The following is a 25313-nucleotide window of genomic DNA, read 5'->3' as shown; positions in this document are numbered from 1 at the left end:
ATGTCAGTAGAACTGAAACGAGCTTACAGTTTTCCCCTGATGTTAGGAGAACTGAGACAAGCGTACAGTTTTCCCCTGATGTCAATAGAACTGAGAGAAGCATACAGTTTTTCTCTGATGTCAGTAGAACTGAGAGAAGCATACAGTTTTCTTCTCATGTCAGTAGAACGGAAACGAGCTTACAGTTGATATCAGTAGAACTGAAAGAAGCATACAGTTTTCTTCTCATGTCAGTAGAACGGAAACGAGCTTACAGTTGATATCAGTAGAACTGAGACGAACATACAGTTTTCCTCTTATGTCAGTAGAACTGAGATGAACATACATTTTTTGTCTGATGTCTGTAGAACTTAGACGAGCGTACAGTTTTCCTTTTATGTCAGTAGAACTGAGATAAACATACAGTTTTTGTCTGATGCCAGTAGAACTGAGACAAACATAAAATTTTCTCTGATATCAATAGAACTGAGACGAACATAAAGTTTTTTTTTCTCTGATTCTTTCGAATTGAGACGTGAGCTTTATGATGAACCTCGTTATGATAGTTGTTTGAAACTGAATAAAAGGATGTTTGTTGCAAACATTAGTACACTAATGATAAAACTGGCACTGTTCAAACATTAGTAATCGGCACCCTTTATTAGATGTTTGTTTTTCCTTTCAGATTCTGGAGTCAAAAGACTACAGTAAACTTGTTTATCACGTCTTTTTCCCGCAATCCATCTTGTCAAGCCTCAATTTTCTTTTCAGCTGGGAAGAAGAGGGCGCTTCTGCAGGTCGCATGATTCGATCGATTCATGTGTATGTGATTCATCTCCTATTTGCAGAACAAAGAAAAACAAATAAATCTGAGATTTATTAGTAAACGAGATACACTGCAAATAGAAACATGCTAGGATCTTCGTTGTTTAATTCGAATACTTTTTAAAAGCTTTTCAATTTTTTTGTGAAAAAATTTCGATGGTGTAGAATTTATAACATAATACTTTATTTATAACATAATACTTTATTTATAACGTATTGGTATCCTTACTGTACCACAAAACGTTTATCACATATTTAAGCTATGGGTATGTTATAAAAGTGACAGTCAATCACTTAGCGTGGGTGGTAGGGTGCAACATACTGGCTGCCTTCCCTGCGATCATTAATTCAAAATTAGGGATGGTACTAGATGACGTTAGCAGTTTGCCCTAAATAAGTAAAAAAAAACAACAAAAAAACTCGTTTTCTTTCGTTTATCGGAGATCCTAGCATATTTATGTTTAAATCAGAAGAAAGATCGAAAACACATTAAAAATATTGTTTAGTCTGTAAACTTCTAACTTTTATGCCAGTATGCATACTGACCAGCACATCTTATCAACAGATTTGTTTTTTTTGCACTAGTATAAATAAATTAATGATACCACATTAAAAGTTTTGCTTGCTTGTTTAATTATAACTACAGTATTTTATTTTAATTTTATAAAGACGAGTAGGAATCGATATATAGTAACCTAGCTAGCTACAGTAATATAGAAAGGTTTAGTGCTACAAAAAAAAAAAAAGATTGTTTATTTTTGAATTTCGGGCAAAGCTACACAAGGACTATCTGCACTAGTCGTCCCTAATTTAGCGGTGTAAGACTAGAGGGAAGGCAGCTAGTCATCACTACACACCGCCTTCTGGCGTCTTCTGCCTCCTGGGAAAATGCACCAATCGAGTTCGTTTTAGCACTGAATTGCCAATTTCGGATCCATTTCTTATGTGGCCAATGTAGCGAAAGTTCCCGCCAAGGAAAGAAAAAAAAAAAAAACTCAGCAAACCGATGAGTTACTCATAGAGAGAAAAGTTTTGTTTTTTTCCTTTTGAATGTATTACTCGATGCATAGATCGAAAAGCTGCTCGGTCAGAAGTAGTGGATCTAGCTAATTGTTTGAATACGTATCCGGTTTCAACAGTTGTCACTAATTATGACATTATTGTATTTTTTGGTTTGGTTTGGTTTGTTTTGAATCTCGCGCAAAGTTACACGAGGACTATCTGCGCTAGCCGTCCCTAATTTAGCAGTGTAAAACTAGAGGGAAGGCAGCTAGTCATCACCACCCACCGCCAACTCTTGGGCTACTCTTTTACCAACGAATAGTGCGATTGACCGTCACATTATAACGCCCCCACGGCTAAAAGAGCGAACATGTTTGGTGTGACGAGGATTTGAACTCGCGACCCTGGGAGTACGAGTCGAGTGCTTTAACCACCTGGCCATGAAGGGCCTAATCGTTAAGTACAGTACAGTAGTGTTTCATCCTACCGACTGAATGATTCGAAGGAAATTCTATGTAAGTTTAAACTATAAATTTGTTAAACCACAATATACATTAACTGGCCTTAAGTTTGAAACGAAATCGTAGTATATACTAAAATAATAACTATTTCCAATGTGGATCGAGCGTCGCTCATTGCTTAGCATGCCAGATTGAAGACCCGACGTTCCCTTATTCGTGTCCTACTATCTCCCCCTCCCAAAAAAAAAAAACAACAACAATCACACTCCACACGTTACGACCGTGAGTGCATTAAAACAGTGACGGTCAAATCTCACTACTCGATTAGGGCAGCACACTCGTTGTTGTTAAATAGTGTTGACAGGCGCGGTCTTCCCTTCAATCTGTCACTTCAAAATTAAGGACGACCTACCCAGATACACTCGAGTATGGAAATTAAATAAACTCCAGGGGTGTAATTACAACAAAAGGTATTTCATACTCTAAGCTTTCATTTTCCTGGGGTTTAACATACATGGAATTGTGGTTAATGTATCGAGCTGTTGGTCAAAAGCTCCAAGGTTCGAGCTACGATTTACAATTACATACGCTCATAGTTTCAGGTCTGTTGGAGTTGCAATGAGAGGATTGATCCCATTAATGAGTGAGTAGTCGTATTAAAAGCAGTAAGCGTTGTTGACTGGTCAACAGTTTTAAAACAAAGGCGGCTGTGCCTGAACTTTACGTTGTAAACAGATATGTTATTTATAAGTAAAGCTTTTCAATTGATGATTCAACAAAAATAATTCCCTGGTTTATTTAGACTTACGTGAAGGTAAGAATACTCAACTACAGAACAGAACCATTTGTTAAGCAACAAAGATAAATGTGTTACATGTACGCTACAATGTGATATAGATGGCAAGCCGCTCATTATGAAGATTAAAGGATTTTAAGCAATATTTTTGCACTAAAAATCTAATATATATACACATATGTACTGTTAAATGCTGACGAAACATAACCTGTGCCTTCAAAGAACAATTTCAACGCTTGAAAGATTATTCGTCGTCTTGAGTAAGGAATGATTATGTCACTCTAGACCTATCCTAACTCCTGACAGATGTTTATATTTTTGTGTGGTTTAAGGTTGAATCCCCGTGTTTCTTCATGATGGGTCTTTCTTTTTTTTATCGTTACCTGCTACAACACTCGCGCTGAAAACTGATAGAAGCATTAATTGGAATAGTCCATTACTGTGTATAATAAAATACATTGGAAACACCAGCGGAATTCAGTTGGAATAGTTCCATGTTAACAGTATCTTACATGCAGCTTTCTACGTGATTCGTTTGACGGGGTGATACGAGCCCCATCGGTAATTTGAGGGTTAAGATATTACAGAGCACATAGTATACAACAGCGGAAAACTATCGATCACACGGAGAGAACCTTCGTTCTTCAAGTGCATCTCCTACTATTGAGAGCCACGGTTTGAAACGCGATATCATTGAACTTGCGCTACTTTTAGCCACGGACAAATTGTAGAAGTGATAATCAGCCTTGTTATTAGGTTCATAGAACCACACAAAGAAGAGAGTATGTGTAATAACGTATCAACCATATACATCTGCTACATGCAAAGCCAACGAGGCCTTTTCGTCCAAGGCCCGGCATGGCCAGGTGGTTAAGGCACTCGACTCGTAATCTGAGGGTCACGGGTTCGAATCCCCGTCACACCAAACATGCTCGTCCTTTCAGCCGTGGGGGCGTTATAATGTGACGGTCAATCCTACTATTTGTTGGTAAAAGAATTGAGTTATGATGACTAACTGCCTTCCCTCTAGCCTTACACTGCAAAAATTAGGGACGGCTAGCGTAGATAGCCCTCGTGTAACTTTGCGCAAAATTAAACACAAACAAAAAACAAACATAAGGCCTTGTCTGAGCATGAAATAAATGGTACGTTGAAACTTTTATGAACTTATTTGGAAAGGGATTTGCTCTTTGATTTCTGAGAGTTTTTAAATAAGTTACGCATACGGCAAGTGTAATCGCATTGTCAATAATAGATGTGCTTAGCAATTGTATTAGGATATTCTTTATCGAATATTATATAAATAATCATAGATTGTATTATTGATTCTATCATTCAGGATGTAAAAAAAACACACAAAAAGCCAATACAGGTGACTTACTTTTGGCGTTTTGAGACAAATGCTGAAGTCTTGTTTTTTTATCTTTCAAACGAACAGTGTGTCCACTAACCTTTAAGACAGCTTTTCTTTATTGTTTTACAGGATGTGTTTTTGTTTATTTGAACAAGCCTTTTGTATTCGTTTTCATTTCACATAACACTAGAAGAAACTGTTTCATGGACTTCACTGATTGACGTCATATTAAATTTCACACGTAAATATACTTTATTTTTCTAATATTAAGTTTCATTTCTCTTTTTGCTGTTAAGCTGCTGCTTGAGATGTGAGTCTACAATGTGAAATGTTCGTGTCTCGTTCGGTGTTTTAAACTCAAACTGGTTTTCTTCACACAAGAATGAGAACATTCAGTTCGTAACTGACATTTTGATTAATATCAAGTTTTAATTGTACAAGTTTTGTTTTATTTTCCTTTGTCGCATCTCGGAACTGCACTTTTAGAAACTACAATAATACTTATATCTTGGCCCGGCATGGCCAGGTGGTTAAGGCACTCTAGTCGTAATTCGAGGGTCGCGGGTTCGATTCCCCGTAACACGAAAAATACTCGCCCTTTCAACCGTAGAGGCATTGTAATGTGACGTTCAATCCCACTATTCGTTGGCAAAAGAGTAGCCGAAGAGTTGGCGGTGGGTAGTGATGACTAGCTGCCTTCCCTTTAGTCTTAGACTGCTAAATTAGGGACAGCTAGCGCAGATAGCCCTCATGTAGCTTTGCGCGAAATTCAAAACAAACCAAACCAATATTATACCTTAGTTACCATACATCAAGTCTAACCTACCTTCGTGTAGAATTTGACTTCCGGGACATTTCATGTAAAATACACAGGTCGGATGACCTCATCATCAAAGGTGCAAGGCAGTGAAATCAACTACCAGCGTCATCAATAGGACTTATCCTACTTTCTCGTTTAATTAACTTGCTATTGACAAACGGGTCATATATGACACATACCATTTAAACAGCGGTTACTAATTGTTATACTTGTAAACTGAAGATACATGCACACACATACACCCGCAAGTGGGAATTTATTTATGTGTTATATATTTTGCATTAAAAACACCAAGTAAATGCTTTCTCAATGGTCCCCCGCTGGTACAGCGGTAAATTTACGGATATACAACGCTAAAATCAGGGGTTCGATTTCCTTCAGTGGACTCTGCAGATAGCCTGATGTGGCTTTGCTATAAGAAAACACACACACGCTTTCTGAATGACTTGTAGTTGTTTCTATCATTAGATTGATTTTGGCCCAAAACTAGGTTAAAGCGTACTTATGGTATATTGACAATATAATGCAGGTATACAACATCCAATTTTAAATTATTTCTATAAGAATATCTTGTAGTATACTAATGTATTGGCCAGACTAAAAATAATTAGAGCCTGTAAGAAAGTGAAGTGTTCAAAATCCTTCCGGGCTGTGTAGTTGTTTGTTTGTTTTTGGATTTCGCGCAACACTACTCCAGGGCTATCTGCGCTAGCCGTCCCTAATTTAGCATTATAAGACTAAAGGGAAGGCAGCTAGTTATCACCACCCACCGCCAACTGTTGGGCTACTTTTTTACCAACGAATAGTGGGTTTGAACGTCACATTATAACGTCTCCACGGCTGAAACGAGGAGCATGTTTGGTGTGACGGAGATTCAAACCCGCGACCTTCAGATTACGAGTCAAGTGCCTTAACCACATGGCCATGCCACACCTATGTAATTGTATCTTCTATAATAATAATATTAATAATAATGATAATAATAATAATAAAACAAAAACCGATAGTAAACCTATGTTCATGACATTCAATACTGAAGACGATGTACGGTTTGAAGGGTGACTAAACCGTATTAAAACGGACCTGATATGGGTCTTCAGACAATCAATTGCCTTCGAAGTCAACATGACAAGGGTGCTGCAGTTTCGTCATTAACATTTCTTTAGCGTAACAGTAAAATTATTGTATTGCAAAATGAGCTAAGATGCAAGCGTGAGTAAAAATGTGGGTTATTAAGGCGAGGTCGTTTGTCAGTTTGATTCTAATATTCATTAATATCTATATATGTATATATGGTGCACGCAGGTGGTGTATAGAGTTCATAGGTCAGTCATCATACGGTGGTGTGTGAAGTTTTCCATTCAGTCACCACACCTCTTTTCTTATTGAAAACTTTTCAGACGATTAAAAATTAAACGGTCCGGGCGTGGACTATTGAGTAATATGTCCTAAACATGAATCCCAGAGAATTCTTTGTCGTAAAATACACAATTCAAGCATTAGGGGCGTGAGTGCAAAATAAGAGCAGCTCAAGTGTTGGCGGTGTATGTTGACAACAAGCTGTCTATCACCTGGCATATCAGTCGAAAACTATGAACGGTATGTGTTTGTGTGTTTTCTTATAGCAAAGTCACATTGGGCTATCTGCTGAGCCCATCGAGGGGAATCGAACCTCTGATTTTAGCGTTGTAAATCTGTAGACATACCGCTGTACTAGCGGGGGGCAATTATGAACGGATATACGCAGGTAGCTCATGCAGCTCTGCAGGATAATCCTAAACAAACATCACCGTGGTGCCATCTACAGAGCCCCCCAATGGCTCAGCAGTATGTCTGCGGATTTACAACGCTAAAAAACCAGGTTTGGATACCCGTGGTGGGCAGAGAACAAATAGCTTTATGCTTAATTCAAAACAACAAGCAACCACAACAGGTATCTACAGGAGTAACAGCTCACAATAGGATTAGAACTTGAATAACATTATGTAACACAAATTTTGTTCCTGGATAGTATGTCTTATTTCTTAATTGCTTGTGTTATAAAAGTACAGAAAATGGCCATTATTCCCTTCAAACTTTGCTTTCGTGACCTGGATAATGAAATTTAGAAATTAGCCTATTTTTTATGTAAAAACGGGCAAATTTGCACACTTTCATTCACATAAGATCTGAATGAAACAACATATGAATCAAGATTTACATGTGTGTATACTAAAGTTATATAAAAATGAACAAAAATGTTTAGAAGTGAGTAGTTTTTCGAGATTTGTGACTGTAGTGTAAATCACTTTCACGTAATAATCAGAACCCAAATGTAGTCTTCCATCATGTTTTCATCATACGATCCTTGGTAGCGGCGTTCAAAGTCCAGTATATCTTGGTGGAAGCGCTCGCCTTGCTTCTCTGAGTATGCTGCCATGTTCTCCTTGAATTTATCAAGATGAGCATTAAGGATATGAACTTTCAGGGACATCCTGCAGCCCATTTTGCCGAAGTTCTTCACCAGAGCCTCAACCAGTTCCACATAATTTTCGGTCTTGTGATTGCCTAAAAAACCCTGAACCACTGCGACAAAGCTGCCCCAAAGATTTTTTTCCTTCCTACGAAGCTTCTTGGGGGAATTCTGTGCGCTCCAGGATCTTCTTTATTTGTGGTCCAACGAAGACACCAGCTTTGACCTTTGCCTCAAACAGCTTAGGGAAGAAGTCTTGAAGGTACTTGAAGGCTGCAGACTCCTTATCAAGAGCTGTGACAAATTGTTTCATAAAACCCAATTTTATGTGCAATGGTGGAAACAACATCTTCTGGAGGTCCACTAGTGGCTCACATGTGATATTGTGCCTCCCCATAGAGAACTCGGTCTTGTGGCCAGTTCTTCCTGTTGTAGTGCGCTGCGGTGTCCCTGCCGTTCCAAAGACAAAGATAAAAGGGAAACTTGGTAAAGCCTCCTTGGATAGGTCTGTGTGTTGACTTAGACAGTTAGAACTAAACTGAAGTGGTGAATGGTGAGTCCCTGTATATATATTACTATGGAAAGTTCTAGAAAATTATCGTAAGCTCTACAGCATATTTGAAAATTCTTGTAAGTTCCACAACATTCTAGAAAGTTCTTGAATTACCGAGAAATTTGGTATCTTTACAAATTGTAGATTTAATATAGGTACTCTAAGACAAATTAACAAGTTATGAAGCAGAATTATAAATACAAGGATCTTTAGCAGAAGTGTAGACTGTGGTCTTGATGGGAAGTGTTTTGGGATTGTTGAAAGGAAGATTCATTAACAGTAAAAGAAAAAATTCTCTATCAGCTACTCAGCACTGAATGTACCTCGAATGTTCTGGAAAATGAGTAAATTTGAAAATTTCATTACGCACGTTAGAAAAGCAAAGTTTGAAAAGAAAAATGGGTCTTTTCGATTTACTTTAGGCATAAGCAATTGGGAAAAAATGCATAACACTTTCTGTCCAGGAACAAAAAAAGTAAATTGTTTTACGATTCCACTTCGCCCTCTTTTCATTTTTTTTTCAGTTGCATAAAGTGAGTGAAATTATATCTTGTACCCCTGTTTTATGCTTACACAAACATTTTTCTAATTATACAGTTTTACTTCTTGTGTCAGTTTATAATTACAGACGCTCGAAAATGCGACATCTTTCGGAGGATCGGAGAATTTAACAATTAAGAAGGACGGTGTTTTCAAGCACTCATGTTATCAATGTACTTTATGACAAGTTATCCTTTTGTTATTCATATTTCGTAAACATGTGCATTTGCAACCTTATGTGAAATTCTGTATTTATTTCACTTCTCTTTGTGAAATTAGATCATTGCTGATAAGTCATTGCGTGGCCTTAGGGCACTCGACTCGCAATCAGTGGGTCACGACATCGAATCCCGCCACTGAACGTGTTCATACCATTTTAGCCACAGGGACTTATAATGTGACGGTCAATCTCACAATTCGTTGGTCGCGAGCTGACGGTGAGTGGTGTTAAGTAGCTGCTTTCCTAAATTAGGGATGGCTAACGCAGATAACCCTCGAGTCGATTTGCGTCGAAATTTAACGGACGAATGAACAACCTTCTTTGTAATAATAACTACATTGTACCCTCTGGTGGACTTTCCATCTCGCAGCCCATTTCGTTTTGAATTTTTTTTTTTTTCACTTGTCAAATTAAAGTGTGTTTTTTTTTGCTGGTTCTCTTAGACGAAGTTCCATCTCGGGTTTTAGCCGTGTTGATTGTTAAGATCTTGACTGTAAAAATAACTTTGACGCATGTTCGTGTTTCTCTTAGTTATGGTTTTCTTTTTGTTCTCGTATCGCGTGTCTTTCTTCTCACCATTGACAGTTACTTGCCCTCTGCTTTCGTCAGAATCACGCAGTTGTGCGTCACCACTCTGTCCAACACGAATGTCACCTATCGGCAAAATCAGTTTCTCATATAATCGTTGTTTTTTGTTTCTTTCTTTTTGTTTTTCCTGTCTACTAGCAGATCTTGTTTTAATGCTATTCTAGTGTATCGTTTTCATACGTAATTCTGTCTGATCTCTTGTTTGAACCCTGTACGTTTTGTTTTTCTTCCGTTGGCCCTGACATCAACAGAAAAATAGGTACACTGTGAACTTCGCTGTTTTAACATTTACTAATAATATTTCGTTTTCTTGACACTATAATGTCAGGTCTAGGCCTCTTGAAAGCTGTGTCAGAAGGAATTATTCTGTATTCAAATCTCTGGCTCTTATTGGAACTGCTATAAATAGTAGCATTTCCGACATCAGAAGATCACCTCGTGTGCTCATTTAAATACATCTTTCTTTCATGTCATTTCTAGTAGAACTTGAATTTGTTTTAAACATAAAACATTTTTTAGAAACCGCACAAGACTTTCGTAGCTCGTTCTAGTTCGTTTTTGTACCACCGTTGTTCTAAGAAGTGATATGTATATTTTGTTTAACTACTGTATGGCTACTATACACTATTGTAGGTTATTTAACTACTCTATATTTTCTATACACTGTTGAATATTGTTTAGCTATTGTTTTGTTGCTATACACTGTTGAATATTGTTTAACTGGAGTATGGTTGCTATATGTTGTTGTATATTGTTTAATTACTGTATGGTTGCTCTGCACTGTTGTATATGTTGTTTAACCAGTGCATGGCTGCTACACACTGTTGTATATGTTGCTTAACCACTGTATGGTTGCTATACACTGTTGTATATGTTCTTTAACCATGTATGGTTGCTACACACTGTTGTATATGTTGCTTAACCACTGTATGGTTGCTACACACTATTGTATATGTTGATTAACCACTGTATGGTTGCTATACACTGTTGTATATTGTTTAACTACTGTATGGTTGCTATACGCTGTTGTATATTGTTTAAACACTGTATGGTTGCTATACGCTGTTGTATATTGTTTAACTACTGTATGGTTGCTATGCACTGTTGTATATTGTTTAACTACTGTATGGTTGCTATACGCTGTTGAATGTTGATTAACCACTGTATGGTTGCTATACACTGTTGTATATTGTTTAACTACTGTATGGTTGCTATACGCTGTTGTATGTTGTTTAAACACTGTATGGTTGCTATACGCTGTTGTATATTGTTTAACTACTGTATGGTTGCTATGCACTGTTGTATATTGTTTAACTACTGTATGGTTGCTATGCACTGTTGTATATTGTTTAACTACTGTATGGTTGCTATGCACTGTTGTATATTGTTTAAATACTGTATGGTTACTGTACACTGTTGCATGTTATTTAACTACTCTATAATTTCTATACACTGTATATTGTTTTTAATTGAATCATCGGTTATTTATTTCAGCTCGAGCCAAAGAGAAGTACGAACATTTTCTCTGTAAATGCGCATACGAACAGTTAAAATACTGTAGACTAATGAACATGTGTCATTGTTTCTTTTTTATAAAATAATTTGCTTTCATTACCTCCCCCCAAGATAGAATCTTTTCCGTTAGTATACTGATCAATATTTACATAATTTTTAACTAAAAGTTCGATTTTAACCAAAGAACTTTTAAAATGAAGTCAAAGTAATACCAGTTTCTTATCGTGATTCATTCCCTTCTTTACAGAAATTTTCAACCCCAATAATATTGAATTCAGGAGTTATACAGGAGTAATTCCTACTTGTGCAAAACAACAAGAAACCCAAAAGTACAATATTTTCCATCTTGTAGAATCTAAATTCCAATTCATTCACCCAACCTAACACTCGACCCCTCCCCTATCCTAGTGGAAAGGTCTGAATTCAACACTGAATCAGAAGGTACGCGTAGAGACTGGGTAGGCTCGGCATGGCCAGGTGGTTAAGGCCCTTAACACGTAATCCGAGGATCGCGGGTTTGAATCCCCGTCACACCAAAGATGCTCGCCCTTTCAGCCGTGGGGGCGTTATAATGTGACGGTCAATCCCACTATTCGTTGGTGCAAAAAGTAGCCCAACAGTTGGCGATGGGTGGTGATAACTAGCTGCCTTACCTCTAGTCTTACACTGCTAAGCGAAGGACGGCTAACGCAGATAGTCCTCGTGTAACTTTGCGCGAAATTAAAAAACAAACCGTCTTCTTTGTCGCATACAACTATCGTTGACGTCTGGTTTCCATGACGATAAAAACTTCAAAGAATATCATAGCAATGAATGATGTTATTGGTGACGTTCTTATTATGTTTTAGTTAAATAACAAGCACTCTCTCCTGAATGTAGATTTTGATAACATTTAAACTTGTACCCGTATTAATCGCTATGTGCCAGCTTGTATTTTTGTACTTTTAATTATTCGTTTATTGTAACGTTTCGTTTGTTTGTGTCCGCTATTATCGGAACTACACCTCCACTACCTTCTTCTGGGTGTTCACTGTCCTCCGTTAAAACTGAATTCGTCAGTTCTTCTCACTTTATTAAGTTCTTATATTATTTGTTACAAAACTAAACCTGAACGTCCAACATGGAAGACTTTCACGTGAATTTAATTATATAAACTGTTAAGTATAATCTACTTAGTAATGTTGGATATACTTGTAATAATACCACATCAACAAATTAACAAGCGTATTTTGAAATAATAATTAAGTAACTCATTAATTAGGTAATGTTTTATTATTGTCATAAATAAAACTTATTTTGTGAGAGATATTTTGTAATCGAAAAGCTTTTGTCCACGTAAGGGGTCGCAAAATAACATAGAGAAAAAAATGTAATTGTTTATAAGCTGCTTAATATAAAATGTGTTTCTACAAATTCCACAATATAAGAGCACTACAGGAATATAAAAGTAGCTCCCTCGTTTAATTAATGGGAGGGGGTTGTCTACTCATATGACCTCGGATGACACTCATGGGCTCACCGTAATAGAACTGTATAGATCACTGAAGTACTGTTGCCTACCCAACTTAATCGCAAATACAAATAACCCGTAATTTTATCAACGAACATTAGCTTCCCCCTCCCCAGCGGTATGTCTGCGGTCTTACGACGCTAGAAACCGGGTTTCGATACCCTTGGTGGGCAGAGCACAGATAGCCCATTGTGTAGTTATGTGTTTAACTTCAAACACATAGTGAAAGAGCGTTTAAAGTTTGATTACTGATTCCTATGTCGGAAATATATCGTGATGGCGCTCGACTTACACAATTTGTGGGTTTAAGATTCGAATCCCGTCGTCGAGAATACCCTTTCTTTCAGCCATTGAGGCATTATAATTTGATGGTCAATCCCATTCTTTCTTTGATAAAGATTAGTCCAAGAGTTGGCCGTGGGTGGCGTTGAATATTTTGTTTTCTCTTATTTGTCACTTCAGAAGTAGGGACAGCTAACTCAGCTCTCGAGTTGCTTTGCGTGAAATCTAACAAACATACAAACGGGTTTTCACGTTTTGTTTTGTTTTCCTACTTGAAATTGAGAAAATGTATGCATAAAATACTTTTCCAACAGCCCGGAATGGCCAGGTGGGTTCACATAAATTGAGGGTCGCGGGTTCGAATCCTCTTTCAGCCGTGGGGGCGCTATAATGTTACGGTCCATCCCCACTATTCGTTGGTAAAAGAGTATTCCAAAGGTTGACGATGGGTGGTGATGACTATCTGCCTTCCCTCTAGTCTTACACTGCTAAATCAGGGAGAGCTAGCGCAGATATCCCTCGTGTAGCTTTGCGCGAAATTCAAAAACAAACGTTTTACCAACAGTTTTGTCTTTTTTACAAATAAATAATACATGAATCGTATGGTTTTCTTCCAGTTTTCCAATATGATAGTTATTCAATATTAAATTCCTGTTTGACTGCATTCTATTTTCTTTCTTCAAATTAAAATATTTTATATATATATAAATTTTAAATTAGTATCTAATTCGCAGGATTTCCAAACATAATTATGTAATTAATTTATCCATGAAAAACTCCTTGGAGTCAGACAATACAAAATGTTCAATCACAAAAAAGAACAGCTTTTCACTTCATGAAGTTTAGATCAAGAAATAGTTTTATAACTTGTAATTTCATTAAAGTATTTATGTAAAAAAACGTGAACTTTGAAATGAACAGTAAATCTTCTCTTTAAAGTATTAAACAAGTAATAGCAGGGCTTGAAGTTTCAGCTGAAATGAATGAAACAAGAACAATACCAAAAACTAGACTCGCAGTACGCTGAAGATCCAAGGTTCGAGCCTCTCTGTGCTACTGAATACTTTTAACAATGAAAAATATAAAGAGGGCATAAAGTGTTGAAAATATGTTACAATATAATTTTTTCTGGTATTGTTGAAAGAGAAAAGCAGTTATGGTACAATGTAACTTTTAAAATACTGTAAAATTTTAGAGTTTCGTGAATAAAGTCCCCCCAATGGGTCAGCGATACGATTACGCACTTGCACCTCTTAAAATCCGGGGATCGATTTCCCACGGTGGACACAGTTGATAGTTCTACTGGTGTTACCACGACAATTCGTAATGTTATTTATTGAGGAAAGTCACGTCAGACAAACGACAACGGTTGTAACTCCGTGGGAGTAAATACAAAGAAACAAACAAATAAGACAACAGTTTCGTCAGTTAAATTATTTAGCACGCAATAAGTTAAAGTGAGAATTTTTTTATTTTGGCAAGTAAGAGATTAGCTAATTGGGCCCACGTTTAGCTGTTTTTTTTTCTTCTCGATATAGCTTCGTTTTGTTACTTTCGCTTGTCAATGACGCTCGTAATTCGATACGATTTGAGAAATTTTGTTCTCATATAGTGAATAAAAGTCCTAGAGAGTCGGTGACTGTCTCCTGCAATGCTATGAGTGCAAGCTGTGGCTAAGGTGGCTGACACTTGTTTATGGCTGACAGTGCGAGATGTTAACGGCAGACCCTTCAGATAGGATACGATGTAATTTACAGCGAACTCAATACCTTTACGCACTTCTCTCGAGATCTGACGTCAAACGTGTGGCACGTCGTTGAAACTAAAGCGTAGGAAATGTTTCGAATAGCGACTGAACTCCAATATACACTGCACATTTTCCCCAGTAAGTGGGAGGGTGGTAGGGAGATATGAACGCTTCCACTGGAATGAGTTGACGCGGAAACGACTTGAGATTCCGGGTGGTACAGTTGCGTGACAGGCTTTATTATGGTCGTGAATCAAACCCGTCTATCCAGCCAGACAAAGACACGCACACACAAGCTGTGTGCCCGACAGCAACATTCGCCAGTAAGCCAGTTTTAATATGAGTTTTAAGAAAACTTAGCTCCGGTTATCAACGCTGGCGTTTCAAAGTTACTACGGTCATCTCTGTCACAACTCTTTAAAGTGTGTGAGCAAAATATTAAAATAGCTTCAAAAGAGAATGTGTTTGTGATGAAATTAGTCAAAGTGCTTCGTAAAACTGGGAGAGAAATCACACGCTGACAAGGAAACATTAAGCTTTCGCATTAAGCTGTTACCTTCGGCGAAAACACGTTACAAAGAAAATAGACTTGCGTACGTGTCGTAGTTAACTATCAGGTGGCGGGATGTCCTTTTCAGGTTTATAGTTATTATTTTTTATCTTGTCGATGTAGTTTGTTACTACCATAAACAGCTCGTAAACCAGTAAAAAAAAACAACCCCCGTAGCGGTGTTAATCTTCGATTTAAACCTTCACGTACCTTGGTGAGACAACGATAAGTCTTCGGACTTATAGCGCTAAAATCCGGGATTCGATCCCCTGCAATGTGCACTTGCTCTAAAACAATCGAATAAACCTTTCGCGGCAAAGTTATCTCATGATCGAGAATTTTATTAGATCGTGTGTTATTTTGTTAACACAACTATTTATTCTTGCGTGGCATGTAGAGTAAAATCTTTACGCTTTACCACTACAGGATTTCTAGGCTTGAAAGTAATACATAAATAAATAGTTCAGTGTGTTCTACGCACGAGGAAACGAAGCCTTAGATCATGCTACCTCAGAATAGCTACTCACTAAAGTTTTAGCTACTGTGTAATAAATTAATGTAAAAATTTCATTTATCTTAATGTGTTTAAAATAGTGACCAACAGATGTCGTTTATTATAAAAGGATTGTTTATTTTTTGAATTTCGCGCAAAGTACACAAGGGCTATCTGCGCTAGCCGCCCCTAATTTAGTAGTGTAAGACTAGGGTGAAGGCAGCTAGTTATCACCACCCATCTTCAACTATTGGGCTACTCTTTAACCAACGAATAGTGCAATTGACCGTGATTTTATAACGCCCCCACGGCTGAAAGAGCGAACATGTTTGGTGCGACGGGGATTCGAACCCGCCATCCTCGGATTGCGAGTCGAGTACCTTAAACACGTGGCTATGCCGGGCCAAGACTAAAGGGAAAGCAGCTAGCTAGTTATCAACACCCACTGCCAACTCTTGGACTACTCTTTGCCAACGAATAGTGGGATTGACCGTGACATTATAACGCTCTCACGGCTGAAACGGCAAGGAAGGGAAGCATTTTTTTGGTGCAACGTGGATTCGAATCCGCGACCCTCAGATTACGAGTCGAACGCCTTAACCCACCTGGCCATCCCGGCCTTAAGAAGAACGTATTTTGATGTGCATTAGTAAACATCTCCACACGAAAAGAAACATCGTGAATAAGGCGTATTATGATGGACGTTTTTTCAAAGCCTTATTTAATAACATATAATAAAACTTTGTAAAACACGAGTGTAAACTACAGTTTCGTAAATACTGGTTTGCAACATGAACCGGAAACCTCAAACAAAAGTGAATGATGAGTGAATCGGCCGAAACAAGGACTTGTTAATAAAGCTTATTGCTTCAATCATATCAGAAACGTTTAATGTTGAATAAAGAAACGCACGTCTTTCTACAGAATAATTTATACATGCGCACACACTTCCTAATATCTCATTGGGCTCATATTGTAAAATGTGTTTTCAGGAATTGTGGAACTCCCTGGAGAATAAGGAAATATAAACTCAGTGGCTTGTAAGTTGATTCACATATAATAGTCTCATTCGTCGTAGAAGGCTTCGGTGGCTTGAAATCGATTTTTGGTTACTATGGTAACTTTTTAGAAATGGAGACATGATACTTTGAGAGCCAATAAATACATGTGTATTTGTGTGGGTTCTATACGTCAACCTGCAAGAAATTTCCCTTTTTAATTATTGTATTGCCATCTATGAACACACAAAAATACTAAACGCTTATTTGTTTTGTTGAATTGAGTATATAGTAGTTGTATGATTATGCCAGTATATTGAGTTACTATAATACGAAATGTTTTAAATGTTACAGAAAGGTGATGACAGTGATTTATTTGTTTTCCGATGTTACATACACACGTGATGAAAAGAGGTATTGTTTTAACGTGTATCTGCCAAAGATGGCATTATAAGGATGTCAATGAACAGTTAAAACGATTCGAGGATATGAATACTTATCTCGTGAACTACAAAGAACAACTAGTAATTAAAAACAAACAGTTCTCGAAACTCAGTGTTTGAATAAATGTTATGTTTTACGTCTTCTAAAGAATTCTTTTATCATTGATTATAAATTAATTTTCTCTGCGATTTTCGCGTTCATCGAGGTGTCCAAACAAATCCTTTTGTAACAGTTTAATGTTGGCTTCAGTTCATAAAAACCGTCACTAGACTTTACCTTTCTTGGCCAGGTGCACGTGGTTTGGTAAGTTATAAAGTATGACGTTGTTTGACTGCAATAAAGAAATTACAGCTGACGTCACGTTATTAAAAGTCCAGACATCGTTGGTCAAACAACGGAATTTGTTGTCTTACATAACCTGAAAATTACCGATGGCGCTCATTTGCTTACTTCTTGGCATTTGAACTAGCCGTACCTTATTTTGAAGTCACAGACCAAAGAGAAGGCAGCTAGTCAACACACCACCCACCGCCAACTTGTGAGATATTTATAATCGAATAGTGGTATTTTACCGTTACTCTTATTACTCACCCACGACCCCGAAGTGCGGAGCACAGTTTGTTTATTATGGAGAACTAGTGCAGATAGCCTTCGATTAGGTTTGCGTGAAATTCAAGACCAAAACAAAATCAGCATGGATGGACCCTATACTCGTCTCTTCAGTTAAAATATATATTAGAAATAATTATAAATCTAGGCCACCTAGTGTTAGACTTACACCTCATCATTAGTTTTAATTGATTATGAGAGCATTGCAAAGGTTTGTTTTTTATATTAAATTTTCTAAACTAACGAAAACTGAATTATCACCACTTTAACTGTTCGGGATGCGAAGAACTTTTGCGCAGCACGAACTAAAAGAGAGTCGTTGTCAACATATAAATATTACTATAATTACCTACATGGACACGGCTTTGAAAAGGATTAGATCACATGCTCGGATAGCCTGACAACTCTCTGATTTCCTGTAGTAATTACGTTAATATCATCCGGGAACACCATTGTGTTGAAGGGAGAGAAAGAGGTCAAGTACGCCTGACCTTCCCAGGTCAATAAAAGACCTGAGTATGACCTGAGAAGGTCGAAACGTTGTTCTCTACTTTGTTTTAATTAGTTTTAATACCCGTACCAGCCGTCTTTGGAATACCTTTTTTACTTCAAGTGGGTTTCTCATCATCATAAATTACTTTCCTCTTCCTGTTGTTTGTGGATCCATGGCTCTGAGTTATACAAATAAAAATATGAAGTAAAATACTGCAGTTAAGCCCCCACTAATTATTCTCGGATCCCCTCGTTAAGTTGTTCATAAAAATATCAATGATTCATCACCCAATATTTTGGGTCAGTTCTTCATCATTGTCAGGCCCAGCATGGCCAAGTGGTTAAGGCGCTCGACTCGCAATCTGAAGGTCGGGGATTCGAATCTCCGTCGCATCAAACATGCTCGCCCTTTCAGGCGTGGGGGCGTTATAACGTGGCGGTCAAAGAGTAGCCCAAGAGTTGGCGGTGTGTGTGGTGATTACTAGGTGCCTTTCCTCTAGTCTTACACTGCTAAATTAGGGACGGCTAGCGCAGATAGCCTTCGTGTACCTTTGCGCGAAATTCAAAACCAAACCAATCATCGTTGAATACTGTTACAGAAAAAAAAGATAAAGTTGTTTAGAAGATGCAGGATGTGACCGCTTTTCGTATAAAAATAAAGTCGGTAATTTGGTGGCAAACCTACTAATGTTTGACATCATGGCGTTAAAAGTTAAAGTTAAAAGTTAACACCAAAAAGATTTTTTTTTCTGAAAACACTACTTATTAAACACGTTTTTGTTGTGATGTTGAACATGTAAGATTCTGTAAATGATTTTATTTTTCAACTTGTTTATAATTGTTATATGAGTTAATGTTACATTTACATAACAACTAGTTTATGTTTGTTTGTTTTTTGAATTTCGCGCAAAGCTACTCGAGGGCTATCTGCGCTAGCCTTAACCAACCTGGCCATGCCGGGCCTACTAGTTTATGACTTTTCCCTCTCTGTTTAGTTTGGTCAGTATCATATTAATGTTCACAGTTTGTGTGTAAAATTATATGAATGTTTAGTTTGGTCAGTACCGTTTTAATGTTCACAGTTTGTGTGTAAAATTATATGAATGTTTAGTTTGGTTAGTACCGTATTAATGTTCAGTTTGTGTGTAAAACTATATGAATGTGTTAGTTTGGTCAGTACCGTTTTAATGTTCACAGTTTGTGTGTAAAATTATATGAATGTTTAGTTTGGTTAGTACCGTATTAATGTTCAGTTTGTGTGTAAAACTATATGAATGTGTTAGTTTGGTCAGTACCATATTAATGTTAACAGTTTGTGTGTAAAATTATATGAATGTTTAGTTTGGTTAGTGTCGTATTAATGTTCAGTTTGTGTGTAAAACTATATGAATGTGTTAGTTTGGTTAGCACCGTATTAATGTTCAGTTTGTGTGTAAAATTATATGAATGTTTAGTTTGGTCAGTACCATATTAATGTTCACAGTTTGTGTGTAAAATTATATGAATGTTTAGTTTGGTTAGTGTTGTATTAATGTTCAGTTTGTGTGTAAAACTGTATGAATGTGTTAGTTTGGTTAGTACCGTATTAATGTTCAATTTGTGTGTAAAATTATATGAATGTGTTAGTTTGGTTAGTACTGTATTAATGTTCAGTTTGTGTGTAAAATTATATGAATGTGTTAGTTTGGTTAGTACCGTATTAATGTTCAATTTGTGTGTAAAATTATATGAATGTGTTAGTTTGGTTAGTACTGTATTAATGTTCAGTTTGTGTGTAAAATTATATGAATGTGTTAGTTTGGTTAGTACTGTATTAATGTTCAGTTTGTGTGTAAAATTATATGATTGTGTTAGTTTGGTTAGTACCGTATTAATGTTCAGTTTGTGTGTAAAGTTATATGAATGTTTAGTTTGGTTAGTGTCGTATTAATGTTCAGTTTGTGTGTAAAACTATATGAATGTGTTAGTTTGGTTAGTACTGTATTAATGTTCACAGTTTGTGTGTAAACTTATATCATTGTATCAGTACCGTATTAATGATTTTTTGTTGTATAATTAGGGTTTGTTAAATGTATGACATTTTTGTGATTTCAAATATCGTCTTTCAAAGTGAACTGAATTCTGCAAAAGTATTGCAACCAATATTTTCACTTTCAATGCGAGATTGTCATGGTAATGTTTTTAAATGAATTACCTTAGCAGTACAGCAAGGATTTCCAGCAAACCGTGTGTACTTGAAGCTTCCACCAGGCGTAACGTATTATCACAATGCTGGCTTCATTTAGCTAGCTTTGATCGATGAATATATGTGTGCTGTGACAATGCTAATCTCTGCACTTATCTAGGAAACTCTGCCAGCTGCTATCTTTGTAGCAGAATTATCGTATTAATATTTCACCTCAAATATCGTTTCTGTTACAGCGCATGTCAAGATTTCTGTGATATTTATGTTCATCCGTTTTGAACTATGTCTCTGCCACCATGTTCACAGTTATAGTTCATTCTTGTGTTTTTGTTCGTGCTGTTTAATTTGTATAGTAGCATGACTAAAATGTTGCAACATGTTAATGTGACTTTTCTCTTTACTGATTAGTTGTAATGATAAAATTAAAATCCAATAGAATGTGTAGTTCAGTGGAACCTTTTTAACAATTATTACTGACAACAGTAATAATTAAATAACTGATTAACCTCGTTCAGGTCAACTACATTAATTAATAAGTACATCTCATTAAATATATCTGAATAGTTAAGTGTGAAGGTAGTAATAACAATAATTATTTTTATTACGTGAAATAAACCTTTATATTTTCACAAAACATCGAGAATCCCCTCATTGGCAACTTATATTTAATTGTACTAAGTTCATTTCTTAAAGTTAATGGTAAAGCACTGAATATATTATGGTTACGGATCGGGTCTTTTATATTCTTTTCTTGGAATAACTGAGTTAAATATTTTCGACTTTGCCTCCTACTGGAATAAATATTTTTTTTTTAAATTTGTAAATTAATTGTATTGCTTAAAAACAATAGCTGTATGTTAGTAGGTATCTTGTACAAATAGTATGCATTTAAATATTTTGTCTATTTTTTTGTATTCTCTATTGAAATAATTGGCTTTATTTGAAGTTAGGTTACACCACTACCTCTAATAACAATTTCGTTCTGAATGATTGACTTTCTTCACGAGGAACAAGTAATTATTAACTTTTCAAAATGCAACAACTTCATATAATACATTAGCCCAATTTTTAACTTAATCCGTAATATAAATATCAACGGATTTTTTTTTCAGTCTATGAACATTTAGGGTTAGCATATTTTACGCACCCATTATAAGTAATATATAACTGAGAAATATCTGTATTTTATAATAATGTTAAACTTTTGTCATTTGTTTATAGTTAAGCGCAAAGGTAAACAGGCTCAGCATGACCAGGTGGTTAGGGGGGCTCGACTCGTCATATGAGAGTCGTGGGTGCGTTATAGTGTGTCCGTCAATCCCACTATTCGTTGGTAAAAGAGTAATTTCAAAGTAATTCCTCTTCTCTTCAAAGCTACACGAGGGCTATCTGCGCTAGCCGTCCCTAATTTAGCAGTGTAAGACTAGAGGGAAGACAGCTAGTCATCACCACCCACCGCCAACTCTTATTAACAACGAATAATGTGATTGATCTTCACATTATAACGCCCCCACGGTTGAAAGGACGAGCATGTTTGGTGTGACGGGGATTCGAACACTCGAGTCGGTGTTTTAACCACCTGGCTGTGCCGGCCTATCTGATTGGATTCGAACCTCGAACTTTATTGTAAGTTTATATGTTTTCTCTAGTGATTATATTAACTTTCATTTAAATTATTTGTGGCATCGCTATTGACCTTTTTAATGTTTTCAAGTATTTCCGCTGTTGTGTTCATTATTCATTGTTTAGTTTTTACCTGTTTCATTAGTTTTTACTTGTGCTACGTATGATCTGCATACATTTTAATATTCTGTTTGATCATATTATGTATTGGAAAGTGTAGTGTTGGTTTTGGTTTTTTTATTGGTTTATATAGTTCATTTTGACTTTTTTTTCCCCTGAGATTAACGATTTGTAATTTTTCTTTAAAGGGCAAAATTTAATATTTGATTTATTCCTTTTGTGTTTTATGAATTTCTTTTCTTTTTACATAGCCGAGCCATCAAAACAAACCAGGACTTACTGCCCACCACTCCCTTATCTAACCTCTTCAGAAATGACTTCTGGGGCACTCCACTCATTCACAGCGGTTCCCACAAGTCCTACCGGCCACTATGTGTCTTTACTTTCCGTATGAACTTCTGGCTGGGGGGATTTGATCCCTGGGGCTATCATTTGGTCAACGTTATTTTGCACGCCCTAGTTTCCGGTCTTTTTACTCACCTAGCGTCAGGAGTATTTCTACAGCACGCGCTGCCTACTATGGTGGCCGGCCTATTATTCGCCGTCCATCCCATCCACACGGAAGCCGTAGCAGGAGTAGTTGGTCGTGCGGACGTCGGCGCCTGCCTCTTCTTCCTGTTAGCCATGCAGGCCTATGTCCAATACTGCAAGTGGCGGGACAAAGAACCCGAATACTGTGGTCGCCGCTGGATGGCGCTTTACGGGGCGCTTGGACTAGCCACAGGGGCCATGCTGACCAAAGAACACGGCATTACAGTACTTGGAGTGTGTGCTGCGTTTGATGTTTTAATTCAGCATCGTCTAACTCCTAAGGACATCCCATCGCTGCTGGTAGAGGTGAGTAAGACGTTAAACGTGACAGTTGTGACCTGAGGACCAAGGGTTAAAGTGAAGGAGAACCCTCCAACAAGGGGTTAAGAAATAATTTAATGTTTTTATTCAAGAGTTATTTTGTTTGAACTTTATAAGTGGAATGATATACTGAGTTAGACACTCGATTCTGTTTCACAATTCCACTTTAACCATTGTTTAGATCTATTTGAAATAATACTTAGAAATGTATCTCATAACGGCTGGTATGGGTAGTATCACTATTATTGATAAGCTGAGAACAACGTTTCAACCTTCCTAGGTCATCTTCAGGTTAAGAAAGAAAGAGTTTGCAACTGACCGTTGACGGACACATGTCTTAGGGACGAGAGTATAAACGGATACGGGATTGTAGGGGGCGTTGCAGGTGAATGTTAGGTGAATTAAACCAATATAAAGGAACATCTTTATACCTATACTAATTAATAGCCTAACATCCAACTGCAACGCCCCCTCCAATCCCGTACCCGTTTATACTCTCGTTCCTAAGACAGGTGTCCGTGAACGGTCACATTCAAACTCTTTCTTACCCTGAAGATGACCTAGGAAGGTCGAAACATTGTTCTCTGCTTATTAATAAAACGTTAATACCCATACCAGCCGTTCTGAAAAAAGTTTTACTTCAAGTGGGTTTCTCATCATCGAGAGATAAATAAAACTTACTTGCATGACAAGAAAGGTAAAGTGTTAAGTGTTCCTATTGTAGGTGATACATGTTCTCAAAGTTGGCTACATTTCAAAACCGAGTTAGATAATCAGATAAAAAAAGAAATATACCTGGGATTGTAGCCATTTTTGTTTTTAAATATATTATTTGTCGTTGTTGTTGTTTTTCTAATATAAAATAACTTTGGCGGCACATTCGTATACTAGAATTTCATACTTCTACGTTGTGTAGCGTTATAAATCAAATCGGGGTGAATAAATCTACGTAAAGTAAAGCTAAGTTAGGCCTGTTGACGTTACCCTGAAAACACAAAACGCATATCAAATATCGCCTATAAACAATTTTGTAATTAGTATTTTGAAGAAATTTGTAGAGAATATATATTATATATATATAATGTAAAACAACAATTTAAATAATATGTGTGTATATATATTACTAGTTCCAAGAGCGATTCATAGGGGATAACCACTGTGGATGTAGATGTCGCAGAAATGGAGGTGTTATGCAAAATACTGAAGTTCCTTGCGCATACTAACTAATATATTATACTTATGTCTTTCAGAAACGATATCAGGGTCTCCGCGAAGGGTTGCTACACCTCGTGGGAGCAGCCATAGTGCTGGTGGGGTTCAGACTTCATTTAATGGGAAGGAAGCCTCCGGATTTTGCTCCGGCAGACAACCCAGCTGCAGACAGTGACAGTTTCGTGACTCGAACTTTAACCTTTCTCTATCTCCCAGCCTTCAATTTTTGGTTGCTGCTATGTCCACTGTGGCTCAGTTTCGACTGGTCAATGGAAGCCGTGCCATTGGTCTGCTCCATCTTCGACCCCAGAAATCTCGTAACTCTGTGTTTCTATGGGGGGTTAATTTATACACTTCTATTTGTATACAGACACTTGCCTAGGAAGGGGGGAGCTCTTTCAGAAAGTGCCTTTAGTCTAGTGGGCTCTACTAACACTTGCACTTGTCAGACTCTGAATCAGAGTCCAAAACTGTCCTTTTATTCAAACCACAGTGGACCATCCCAGAAACACAAAAAGTTTGCCCCTGTATTGAACAATAACAACAACAGTCACGCCTTTAGTCAGTCAACTTGTAACGGACACCGTGTTTCCAATGGAAGCTGTAATGCCCCTCCGCCGGTGTGTCAGACAACTCTTAGCTATACTGCTTCCGACTGTTCCGAATGCGCTGTGACCTGCTCGTACCGTCTGGACGCCCTAATCTCTCCCTGGCACTCCTGGTACTGCCCTTCATTCCAGCCACCAACCTGTTCTTCTACGTGGGTTTTGTCGTTGCCGAACGTGTGCTCTACATACCCTCGGTAGGTTTCTGTTTGCTCGTTGGCCTGGGACTAGAACAGCTTTACAAGTACCAGGAAACTTCCAGGAGAAGGAAAGCACTGATATACACCATGGTGGTTCTGCTCGTCCTCTTCTCTGTACGGACTTTCCGAAGAAACTTGGACTGGCGTACAGAAGAAAGTCTCTACAGATCTGGTATACACATCAATCCTCCAAAAGGTATGCTTACGAATATACAATAATTCGTATGATTTTAACCTTGGGAAAAAGTTTCCTTTAATCTGATACACACACCAATATTTGGTAATA

The 25313-nt window shown here is 37.3% G+C and overlaps 1 protein-coding gene across 1 annotated transcript; it reads left to right on the top strand.

The window, feature by feature from the left end:
* LOC143232445 (protein O-mannosyl-transferase TMTC2-like) lies at positions 1–24971 on the top strand (the record flags this gene model as incomplete). The annotated part of the gene is given in 3 exon segments (XM_076467904.1): positions 1–158; positions 22410–22995; positions 24261–24971. Coding segments are annotated over 3 exon segments (1455 nt in total), but the record flags the coding sequence as incomplete, so codon positions are not given.
* Positions 24972–25313: the final 342 nt, after the last annotated feature.

The sequence above is a fragment of the Tachypleus tridentatus genome, chromosome 11 (assembly GCF_004210375.1).
Source record: "Tachypleus tridentatus isolate NWPU-2018 chromosome 11, ASM421037v1, whole genome shotgun sequence".
NCBI classification, from domain to species: domain Eukaryota; kingdom Metazoa; phylum Arthropoda; class Merostomata; order Xiphosura; family Limulidae; genus Tachypleus; species Tachypleus tridentatus.
This window is presented reverse-complemented; position numbering and strand designations above follow the sequence as displayed.